This window comes from Saccostrea cucullata, unplaced genomic scaffold, assembly GCF_032062105.1.
Source record: "Saccostrea cucullata isolate Sc308-1 unplaced genomic scaffold, CSIRO_AGI_Scuc_v1 ctg16279, whole genome shotgun sequence".
Lineage (NCBI taxonomy): Eukaryota > Metazoa > Mollusca > Bivalvia > Ostreida > Ostreidae > Saccostrea > Saccostrea cuccullata.
The window spans coordinates 1-13,048 of record NW_026941435.1 but is presented as its reverse complement, the minus strand read 5'-3'; the positions used below and the strand labels follow the sequence as shown (position 1 = coordinate 13,048).

General features: G+C 35.7%; 1 protein-coding gene across 1 annotated transcript; it reads left to right on the top strand.

Annotated features, from left to right (window-relative positions):
• Positions 1-5,753: 5,753 nt before the first annotated feature.
• Positions 5,754-11,768, top strand: LOC134257825 (transcription initiation factor TFIID subunit 8-like). Its single transcript, XM_062740421.1, has 6 exons — positions 5,754-5,941; positions 8,411-8,509; positions 8,667-8,729; positions 8,904-9,028; positions 9,151-9,298; positions 11,311-11,768. Exons 1-6 carry the CDS (start codon positions 5,803-5,805, stop codon positions 11,565-11,567), a joined length of 831 nt encoding a protein of 276 aa, XP_062596405.1. The 5' UTR covers positions 5,754-5,802; the 3' UTR covers positions 11,568-11,768.
• Positions 11,769-13,048: the final 1,280 nt, after the last annotated feature.

The following is a 13,048-nucleotide window of genomic DNA, read 5'->3' as shown; positions in this document are numbered from 1 at the left end:
AACCGATGAGTTAAAGGAGAGATAAATGATACATATGAATAAATCATCCGAGTAACCGGGTACTCGATCGGAAGATTGAGCGAGTAACCGGTTATTAAAAATCGTCCGATTTGCCAACACTAGTTAAAACACATAGAAAGGATGATGTGATATAACTCTATCTAGGGCCCCTTTTTCCACGACGAATTATATTTAATCTACAATGATGTTGGTAGTTTTCAAACATTAGTTAATAAATACGACGCCTTTTGAATATTTTCGATAGTTCAGACACATTTAAATGAGAAAAGGAATACTGCATTATCTTTGATTTTTTAGACCCTATCACAGCAAAATTTGGCCAGGTTTGTGAGAATATGTTTTTTGTGGCAAGAGAATGGGCGGGTCTTAGTACAATAGAGGGATATGCGTGTTCGAGAAGACCTTATATGGCTATTGATATTATTTCGCACATGGTCATTGTCCAATCCGGTGACAGAAAAACAAAACATGCTGGTTTACTACGTTTAGATTTTATCACAGACACGTGGCTGAGGTCAATTTACCTGTTATCCTTTTCTACATTTCAAACTTTCGTAATGGTCAGTCAAGGCTGTTCAGCATTTACGGTTTTTAGGACGAGAAATGCACATGAAAGTTGTATTCACTGATACTCGGGAATACAAATAGACCTAGCGAATTGACACCAAACACGCTACAATAAAAACTTTAAACTAATGTATATCTCTCAATTGTTTGTAATTGTATATAAATTTTACTATGGTCTAGGGAATTGTTCATACGTATATCCGTGTCTAATCTGTGACTCAAATGCATTAAAAAATATCGGAAAGCAGTAAAATTCCAAGCATGTTTCCATAGTATTTTTGTGGTACTCACTCATAACGAATTTCATTTAGCTGATTGGTCAGTTAGAAAGTATCGCAAGTTCCTCGATTAGCATATGAATTTATTCTTACGTCAGAAAATCTAGTTCCGTCGATCTGTTCATAATGGGAAAGGCCAGCTAGATTTTACAGTTTTTTTAAAAATAGCATGTGAGCGCAGTTAGGTACAATTTTCTCCTTTCACATATAGGTAGATTTTAATATACAGTGACCAGCCAAAAGAGAAAATTGTACCTACCTGCGCTAGTACTTTTTAAGGGCGTCAAAGAGTGGGGCGGGGTTAAAATGCAATGGGAATTGGATGTAAACATGATACCCCTAAGGCCTAGAAAAAAAATATGTTTGTTTCCGCTTTCCCGACCGACCCTAATTTATAGTGCCGACCCTAAATATTTTTTTAATGCTTTTGTCCCATGATGTGCAAGATTTCAACCAGGGAATTATAGCCTCCAACTTTGCAAGCTTTTCAAGACAGATAGAAGTTTAGGTCACCTTTCTATTATAAGTTAAGTCACAGTAATGCTTGAAAACACCATTTCTATTGTCATTAATGTTACTTCTATACACGTTTTGATTAAAGAAGCTAAAAAAAATTTTCAAAAAAAAAAAATTGCCTACCTACCTACCCTATATTTTTTCAGCCTGAAAGCGGAAACAAACATATTTTTTTTCTAGGCCTAACCAAATGAAAGATCTATATCTTTCAATTCACGTTTCTTATTTTGTTATAAATAGTATTCTATAAAGGTACACATATCAGTGATTAGTTACATACAAAATTTGAGTAAAAATTTAGACATTTAATTTTTTGTCAATTTACAAGTCACCTCATCCTTTGAACAAATATGATGTTGCCTTGTGAAAAAGATTGGAGAGAGGAAGCAGTTGCAGATGAAGTGCTGTGCAAGGAGCTAGGTAGATGCATAGTTAGAATAATCTAACTGTGTCTCGGTACAGGCCCTCACCACAGTTAGAATACATCCCATATACTTGCAATGTAGCAAATCGGAGCGGATCCGCTCCGAAACGATTTTGAAGAATATAAAATGATTTGCACTGGGAATAACTACCAAAATAATCAAAACAAACCTTCTTGAGATTGCTTATGCCTTTTATCCCAAAAAATAATCCATATAAATACGAAAATCCAATTAATTTTCTCAACGTTTTTCTCTAGATTCAAATTACCTGCCATGTTTACATTCGGAACTCTCTAGATTGTTCCTAGTAAATGCACTATGCGAGTTATCGCCCGTGTTTCTTTCTGCTACATTACGAATGTACACGGAACGAATATTCTATCGTTAAACCGGGTCCGTAGGACAATAGGTGGCAGAGGATAGTTTTTTTGCAATCAAAACGTTTGACTGACGGTTTACTTAATATTGAGCTGCTTTAAAAATGTGCATTGAAAAATTTTTAATTCCCTCTACATGTAATAATAGTATGATGTAGTCCCTTGAGAAATTTGAAGCTTTTAGGAATAAAACATGTACAACTTACACAATGAGCCCTAAAGATGGCGCAGGGACAATCTCAAAATTTCATGTGAATCAAGCCTATTTTCACTATTTCGCCACAGCCGCATCTGCTTCCAGGCCCGTGCGCCTGACCTAAGCTACCACACAAATTGCAGAATAACATTTGTACATACCAATGAACAGCAAGAGATAATGGCTCAACCACCTCGTTTTCAAGCTACAATTCATCCTGTGAACCCACCCCGCTTTTCTGGTGAAATACCGGTAGAGCAAGTTTTGAGCTTAGTTTCGTATTTCTAGTCCATATCCCATAGAGTAGTAGTGACACTAAAGTGTCATATTTCAATAAAATATACAAGGCCACTAATTCCCTCCAAATGCACCCATAAAATATTCTAGCAATAAAATTACCTATAATATGCATTCAAACCTCAGGTTTCTCTATTTTTTCTATTTTTTGACCGGTACTTTATTCGAAACTATCCTCTGCCACCTTTAACTTTCAAAGTTTGTCTTGCAAGTAATAAACCTTGCTCAATTCAAAAAGAACATGCAATTCTGAGTAAAAATATACCAAATATGTCTTGATTCATTGAAAAATAAAAAAGTTATGGCCAAATTAGAGACCTCACCAATTCTCGGTCAACCACCTTAACCCCATATTGTTTCTTACACATAAAACAAATGCAATTCTTACAACTCCAGATGATAAATATACCAGCAAAAAAGTGTTAAATGGTAATTTTAATCTATTTCAAATACATTTCTATGTAAAAAGTCAAATAGAAAGGGCACATCTTGGTGAAATGTACTCACATGTATCACATACTCCCCTATTTTTCATGTTCTATGAAATTCCATTTTATCTCCTTTTCACTTGGTTTTATATACCTATAACTTCTTTGCAAAGTTAAAACCCCTTTCAACTTTCAAGATATTTATCATGATATGCAAAAAACCCTCTTGCATCATATGTTAAAGAAAAAGTGTCCAGGAAATGGCTGTTCAACACCCTACCCCTGCAACCATTTCTTCAGTGTAATGAAAATGTACTGTAAAAATTTGTTTGTCCTAGCTGAATTCTTTCTAAGTGTCTGATATTCACTTTTAACAGTTATGAGTAATCAGATACATACATTTCATACTCCTGAATACTGAAAGTGATTATTCTGTCCATCCTGGGCAATTGTGGGCAGATTATATGGGCCTCGCAGAATTCAATAATTACATGAGAATGCACATTTTATTGATATCACTTCATTAAATATGCAATATAAACTCTTTGTTTTGTTATTATTCAAAGAAAAATAGTCATTTTATAGCAAACCATTGAAAAATTTAGATTCTGTAACATTTAAATATAGATAAATTTAAAAATTGAAAAGGGGGGGGGGGGGGGCATATTTCATGAAAATATCAATAACAGAATAGGTTAAATTTGGAAAAATAAAGCAAAAAAAGTTTTTTTGTACTATATATGGTTAGGTTTAGTGACATTTAGGTATGCTGACTGATTTTTATTTTCAAAATAATTATATTTAGTAAATTAGGTTGAAAAAATGGCAAATATATGTAATTTCAGTGATATCGCACAAATTAATACACTTAAATTTTAATTAGATTTAATTAATTAAAGCAAGACATGATTTTAATTATGCGATAATACCCAAAGTATCAAATTCAAGCAATTAATCTATTCTCTGGCAAAAAATGCCTGAATCTTATATGATTGATTATGCTGATGGTTCAAAGTCTTTAAAAATGTATGCTGGAAAAGAGTAACCCCCCTTGCTTTTTAGTGAATATACCTAACTGTACAGATTTTAAATAACAGAAACAAAGTATTTTTTTAAATTGACTTACATAAATAAACCCTTTTGTATAAAAATCAGACTAAAATTCACATTTCTAAAAATTGATGCTTTCTTGAAGGTGGCAGAGGATAGTTTTTTTGCAATCAAAACGTTTGACTGACGGTTTACTTAATATTGAGCTGCTTTAAAAATGTGCATTGAAAAATTTTTAATTCCCTCTACATGTAATAATAGTATGATGTAGTCCCTTGAGAAATTTGAAGCTTTTAGGAATAAAACATGTACAACTTACACAATGAGCCCTAAAGATGGCGCAGGGACAATCTCAAAATTTCATGTGAATCAAGCCTATTTTCACTATTTCGCTGCAGCCGCATCTGCTTCCAGGCCCGTGCGCCTGACCTAAGCTACCACACAAATTGCAGAATAACATTTGTACATACCAATGAACAGCAAGAGATAATGGCTCAACCACCTCGTTTTCAAGCTACAATTCATCCTGTGAACCCACCCCGCTTTTCTGGTGAAATACCGGTAGAGCAAGTTTTGAGCTTAGTTTCGTATTTCTAGTCCATATCCCATATACAGTAGTAGTGACACTAAAGTGTCATATTTCAATAAAATATACAAGGCCACTAATTCCCTCCAAATGCACCCATAAAATATTCTAGCAATAAAATTACCTATAATATGCATTCAAACCTCAGGTTTCTCTATTTTTTCTATTTTTTGACCGGTACTTTATTCGAAACTATCCTCTGCCACCATATCATTTTAACGATAGAACATTCTATCTATATAATCTATAGAGAGGAAGCAGACGTGACAGGAGGAGGAAGGAGGTGCAAAAGAAGTGCAGGGGTGAACAGGTATGAGAGAAGGCAGAAGAAGAAGGAGAGGGAGTGCCATAGGAAAAATAAGAATAGATAGAACCTGGTGGTTCAGGTGGTTGAAAAATTGGCCAATTCTGATTCCTCTCCCTCGCTGATGGTCACAGATGATGTCTCTTCTGTTATTGTTAAGAGCAGAGAAGTCCTGTATGGAGAGTTGGATAGAGACTCTGACAGGGAAGCTGCTGATGACACTGTTGGACTAACTGGTGGTGAAGAAAAGTCCAAGCGAAAATGACCCTTTGCACATTTCAAACTGACAAGTCTCATAGTCTGTCTGGTCTTGTGGATCATAGAAACTTTGAAAAAGATTTAGAACTTTCCAAATAATGTAAGCTATAGATACATTTGGAAAATATTTCAGAAAAGGTATTAAAATTCTGTTACATGTACTGAAATATTTACACATTAACTGGCAGTAAAGACGTCCACTTTTCTCGTTTTCATTTTCCCGCGCAATGTCTCTGTAAAGTTAACTTGTACGAAGAATACATAAATTTTATTTATTGGCAACCTATTAGTTGTTATTATTTATAGTAAAACTTTTCTTATTTTGCTATTAAATTCATAAGCCAGTAAAAAATCTTTATCTGTATAACTATATTATCATATTTCATCTGAAAATAAAATCTAATCTTTTAAATAAGCATCGGGATCGGTATTTTATTCCAACAGGATTAAAGATGGCGGCGTCCTGAGAAAAAAAAATTGTAACATCTACCCTTTCACAATGTCTTTGGAGTCTGATGCACGAGCAGAATCATGTAGAAAGGCCTTAAAGGTAGCAGTCAGTGCCTTGGCATCTGAGGTGGGTTTCGAGAGAGCAGAGGAAGCTGCCGTTGAGACGCTGACAGAAATGCTTCAAAGTTGTACGTGTATTGCATTTTTTTTACATTTATAATATGTTTTACGGTATGACCGTTGGGGCGAGCGCAGTTGTACCATCAAAAACACTCTAAAAATTGATCAGCCACTTCAAACATCAAGCCGCACGAGACATCTCGACTAGCTGTGACGTCACACGACGTCGCAGAGCTCGTCGGAGCTTACGGAAACAGCCAAGGGTCAGGTTGAATCTATAGACCTAGTGCAATTTTGGTTGAAAAACATTGTAGAGTTATTTTTTGTTTCTTTGATAGATTTCTACAAACTGATCTAGCCTTCTATGCTTTACGTTATATTTATTTGCACAAAGGACATTGGATAGTGCAGGAATTCTGGGAATGTTTCACAGAGAAATTTGTCTGACGTATGTACAGATTTCAATCCAAATTTCGTTCTTACACGTTAGTCTATTGAGCTCGCTTTGCGACGCTCGCTGCGCTCGCTAATATGTTGACGGTGCGACCGTTAGGGCGAGTGCAGATACTTATCCAGTTTTCATTTAGGTCGGACTTGTCAAACCGCACGTGACATTCGGTGCGTATAAGACTCTGACATCACATGATGTCATGTTGCTTTACCAAACCGAAGCCTGAACAGGGCTGATTTCAATCAGTTTATGACTATTTTTCTGCAATTAACAGATAAATTCATTAAATCAAAGCAAGTTTATTTTTTCTTTTAACTTTTGTTGTTATTCTCATGAGAACGTAGCTTTAGAGTTTGTATATGAAGCGATGCATTGTGGGTCAAAATTACTGCGGAAAAAATTTCTATGGAATGAATGTGCAGTAGTCCGAATTTTCTCTTCACCCAGGAGTTGTTGTTAGAGCTCACAGTTATGAGCGACGCTCGCTATAATATGTTGATGGTGCGACCGTTATGGCCAGCGCAGATATTTATTTTGTTATATTTAGATCGGGCTCCTCAAACTGCACGTGGCGTTTGGTGCATCTAGACTCTGACATCACATGACGTCGTATGTAAGTTACATTTCCAAAAAAATGCCTGAACGGTGCTGAAAGTAAATGAAAAACATTTCGTTTACTATTAATCTTAAATATTTATCCATTAAATCAGGGCATGTTTACTTTTTAATAGTTGAACTTTTGCTGCTATTCTCGCGAGAACGTAGCTTTAACAAGTGATGCATTGTGGGTCCAAATTACTGCGTCAAAAAATTCTATCGAATGAATGCAGTAGTCGAAATTGCTCTTCGTACAGGCGTTGTTTTAAGAGCTCGCAGGGACGAGAAGCGACGCTCGCTGTGCTTGCTATTACATTTTTTCATTTAATAGAAAGTAATTTTATGTTTTATTCTAGGGCTGCCACGATTAATCGAAATATCGGTTAACCGCGATTCACAATCTTTCGGTTCGATTCGGTACGTTTTTCCGGGATTTCGATTCGATTCAGGTTTGATTTTTTCATACTAACATTTGCTGTTGTTACGCGCATTCCGATTGGTTAATCAGAAGAAATGATGGCAAATTATGTTAAAGTAAACAAAAACATGAAAATGGCCGCGAAGAAGTCGACGGGGGACTACTTCCAAGTTCCATTTTCGACAGAAAGATGGCACAGAGGATAAATAGATTTGCTAAAAGGCAACACCCATCAGCCACGTAATTCTGAATTTAGAGGATCCGACACAGTGCTGCGAATGTCCTTATTTCTTTTTAATATTGAGATCGTTTTGAATGTGAAATAATTATTGACATTCTTGTTATGACAGTTATATGGTTAGATGGTTTAATATCGTATTGGTGAATCAAAAATTTAAATCACAGCAGGAATCTTACCGTTTGTATTGTGGCCAAACAGCCTTTGTGAGCAAATCACCAATACTTTTATGTTTAGGATAATAATTAATATAAAATCATTGGTTTTGTTTGAAAGATTTGTTCGCATGTTTCATCTTTAAAAACCAATGACCAGTATTTTTATTAATTTGGATTTCCGACATTTGATTCTTGGGTCATACTTTTTAATTACAACATTAGGTATTTTCTTTGTTTTCTTGGTTTTACATTCTATTTTATCTTAATAAACCTTATAAAAGTATGAATCATTACTTATTAAAGAATGTCTTATGATTATGATGATCAAAGATTACAGATTTTATACAAAAGTTAAAAAAAGATCAATTTCTTATAATCGAACCGAAATTATTCGAAAATCGAGGTTTTTGTTTGAACCGAATCGATTCGAAAATTTTCTGATTCGTGGCAGCCCTATTTTATTCGGGGACATTATTTTAGAATTCCTTTTATCAGTGTGTGATTTTTAGCAAAAGAGGAGGAGGTTTCTTTAACCCTATTTTCATTTTATTTGGACAGTACATTTCTGCTTGTACCACATGTACTTGGGTCTTGTTAATAAATATGTAATTAAGATATGTATCCATCAAAACCCTGTAAAACAAGAAAAATCTAACATTAAACCTTGATATTTAGTTATAACAGAAGTTGGACGGAGTTCCCAGGCCTTTGCTGAGCTGGCAGGCAGGACCGAGGGAATGATGACAGATGTTGTTATGGCTCTGATGGAAATGGGTGACTGAATTATTATTGCAGCATTGTCATAAAATGCATCCTGCAAGTCATTAAAGAAAATGTGGAATATCATGAAATTTTTTTTAATTGTCGGTCTTGTGCATTTCTTTGTTAGTTAATAATGAAATTATGCATTTTTTTTTTTTATTTTCATCAGGTCAGAATCTCAGTAGCTTACCAGCACATGCCAAAAGAGCCAATAAATCTGTGTTCCTACCTCGTAAGTAAACAAACAAATTTTTCATTATAAGATTATCTACTGAGATTTCCATATTTAAATCTGCCTCGTACTTGATATATTAAATAAGTGTGTGTACATTTATGCATAAAATCTAATGTGCCTCGGTGTTTTAAAATGAGAATCTTTTGTTAATTATTCTTTTTTGTTCACTAGCTGCCCACAGTACTCCTACCCCCAACCCTAGAACACTTCAAGCTGGGGACAAGATGCCACACCCCTCCCATATCCCAGAGCACATGCCTGCCTTTCCTGATCCTCATACCTATATCAGGACTTTGGTAAAGTTAAAGGACAATTATAAAGACATGTAAAATTAAATCATAAATCATATAAAACAAGGCACCAATGATCTTTTTTTATTTAGTGGTCTTAGTCTTAATATTTTCTGTATAAATTTCAGACACAAAAGCCGCCAGTGAATGAATATCAGATAATAAGGGAGAAAGCAGCCTCGCAGAAGCGTGATGTAGAGCGAGCATTGACACGCTTCATCGCCAAGACCGGCGAGACACAGTCACTCATTAGAGACGATGCCAATCTATTTCCATGTAAGAAATCGCAAATTAATGATTTTTTTTTTTTTTATTCGGAAAAAGTAGGAATTGAACTGTTTAAAAAATCTCTCATAAGTTTCTCATTTTTCAGACACAAATCATAATGTTACAAAGAACAAATTAAGATACGTGACATGCTGCAGATACAGTCTATTCTTATTTTAATGTGACCTGTAAGATCTGAATTGATAAGCACAAATCTCAAAAATGTTTACCCACCCTACCCCCCCTAAAAAAAACAAGCAAGCAATTAAGTATACTTACAGCATTTCTTCAGATGCTAATTTAACGTTTTTAGCTCACCTCAACGAAGTTGGGGGAGCTTATGTAATACCCTCGGCGTCGGCGTCGGTGTCGGCGTCGGCGTCGGTGTCGGTGTCGGCGTCGGTGTCGGCGTCGGCGTCCCGGGTTAAGGTTAAGTTTTTTGGAGCAGTTTTCTTTTTAAGTACTTCTATGTCCTATATTGATTAGACATGCATGGAAGATGGTTCTAGTGTGTTTCATTGTACCAGTCAAAGTTTCAGATGCTGCAATTTTAGCAAAGGAATGACCAGGTTAATGTTTTTGGAGCAGGTTAACATTTTTGGTGCAGTTTTTTGGTGTAGGTTTCATTTCCAAGTAACTATAAGCCCTATGTTAACCAAACTTGCATGGATAATACATCTAAGGATGCATACTACCGGGCTTGCTTCGGATGCTGAATCTGACCTACTTTTTCCGGTTGAGTGAACAGGTTAAAGTTTTTTGGTGCAGGTTTCATTTCCAAGTATCTGTAAGTCCTATGTTGACCAATTTTGCATGGATGATACATCTAAGGATGGATACAACCAGGCTTGCTTCGGATGCTGAATCTGACCTACATTTTCCGGTTGAGTGAACAGGTTAAAGTTTTTGGTGCAGGTTTCATTTCCAAGTATCTGTAAGTCCTATGTTGACCAAACTTGCATGGATGATACATCTAAGGATGGATACTACCAGGCTTGCTTCGGATGCTGAATCTGACCTACATTTTCCGGTTGAGTGAACAGGTTAAAGTTTTTGGTGCAGGTTTCATTTCCAAGTAACTATAAGCCCTATGTTTACCAAACTTGCATGGATGATACATCTAAGGATGGATACTACCGGGCTTGCTTCGGATGCTGAATCTGACCTACATTTTCCAGTTGAGTGAACAGGTTAAAGTGTTTGGAGCAGGTTTCATTTGCAAGTAACTTTAAGCCCTATGTTGACCAAACTTGCATGGATGATAAATCTAAGGATGCACACTACCGGCTTGTTTCAGATGCTGAATCTGACCTACATTTTCCGGTTGAGTGAACAAGTAAAAGTTTTTGGTGCAGGTTTCATTTCCAAGTAACTATGAGTTCTTTAATGACCAATCTTGCATGGATGATACATCTTAGGATGCATACATACTACCAGGCTTGCTTCGGATGCTGAATCTGACCTACATTTTGTGGATGAGTGAAAATGTTAGTTTTTGATGTATGTTTCATTTCCAATTAACTATGAGCCTTATAATGTGCAAACTTGCATGGACGATACATCTTAGGATGCACACTAATGGACTTGCTTCGGATGCTGAATTCGACATATATATTTTTCAGATAATAGACCAGGTTAAAGTTATGGTTGCAGGTCTATTACCAAAAAACTTTAAGGCTTTTATAACATTGTATAAACCAAACTTGCACAAATGTTGCATCAAGAGATGAAAACTCAAATTTGCTTTAGATGCTGAATTACATTTTCATGAAGAAGAACTACTTTAAATTTTTTATGTTGGTCTACTTCAAAGTATCAGATCAAAATTGCTTAGATATTTTCATTTTTGGAATGTACATTTTTTGTTGGTTAATTGTGTGACTTTGCCTTATTTAAAGACAACATTCGTTGAGGTGAGCTCTGTAATCTCTGATTACCTATGTTTATAAATGAGAAAAGTAACTATTTTATTCAACTTTGGTCCATTGATTATTGACCTTAGACTTTTCTTTCTTGAACAGTGATAGCCATCAAACCTCACCCTTTACCGTACCTCAATGCCCTCCTCCCTAAAGACCAAGATCTTCTGGCCCAGGAAGAGGACACTCCCACCCCCAAAGAGAGCTCCTCATCAAAGTCTTCACAGGGAGGGACCAAAGAGGGGGACACAACTGAACAGGAGGGGGATACACCCGACCCTGAGGCCATAGACAATCCGTACCTCCGTCCTGTCAAAATGGCAAAGTACCGAAAAAAGACTGGGGTAGGGATGGGGTGATGTGTGAAATAAAGGGACCAGTGTCAGAGGTGTACAGTGAGAGGAGGCAGTGCATGTGTACTCTGGACTATAACACATGGAAGAGTGAGCTAGACGTTTTTTGCCACAGAACTGAATATCAAGAGAAGGAGTTAAGTGTATCAGTCTGTTGTTGAAATGTCGTTCCTTTCATTGATTCAAAATATTATTTATCAGTAATAATGATTTTTTTAGCTGAAGTTGTGCTGTATTGTTTTCATCAATGGAGCAATCAAATTGCAGTTTTGAAATGATGTAGAACATTCAGTACACAAATAAATAATTTATGAAGCTTCATTTTAGAATGTCTAGTCTCTGTTAATTGTTTCTGCAGGTGACTGCTTGATACAGGTTCGACTATAAACAATTTTTTAAGCTTCAATTTAAAGAACATGTACCTGTATATCAGTTGAAGTAAATGTTGCAGTTAAAGAAAGGTCTATATACACTAATGAAAAATGTGTTTGATTTTGAGAAAATTATATTATTAAAAGATGTACACTTTGAGATTTATCTACTTGAAGTTCCTTTTGAACATAGGGTACCTACCATATTTTATATAAAAACAGTTTTCTCTGGCAATTTAGAATAGAAGAGAAATCATTGTTATTTATATACATTGAAAAAATACAGGCAAATGTATGGAATTACTTCATCATGGTTTAAGATAGCTTAAAAACAACTTTAATTGATCTCAAATGGTATCATTTACTGTAGAATATTCCAGTTACTCTATTTTAAAATGAAGGACAGATCATTCGATGCCGAAAACTACCTTGATATTAGAAATGTTGCTAAACAGTATTCTTGGAAAAAGTCTTCCTTGGGCCTTGAGGGTCATATGGCTGGTATAGTTATACCCGTTTTTTATGGTGCTAAGTGGGCATCTGCTCATTGAGAGCTATTCCCCCAAATGTTGCTAGTGCCCACTGCAGCTGGGTAGACTGAGCAATGCAGATAAAGTGTCTTGTCTAGGAACACAACATCACATGCCCACAGTGGGGCTTGAATCATCATTATTTGCCAATTAGGTACTGGCCAAACATTTATGACCACTTGGCCTGTGCTCCACATTGTGTGCAATGGTTAGAGCTTCCTTAAAGAAATTACATGTAAGATAGACTGGGATATATAGTGAATGACCTTTTTCATTTAAATAAAGTGTATGTAAAGAAACATCAATGTTATATGCAGTAAAATACTTCCAGACTTATGCATACAGATTTTATTCAGAATTTATCAATCAATCATTGCATTGGTTCCAGAATCTAGTACAGGTGTGTTCACCTGTAGTTATGTAACATATCTCCAACACCCTGGGGTATTTAATCAGATTGATAGGTTGAGCTTAGCAAACAACTGCTGTGTAAACTAACCTAACAACAAAATGACCATTCAAAAATATCTGAGTGCAGCAACCATGATCGATTGTATGAACATTCCAAATGGGGTAGCAACGAACC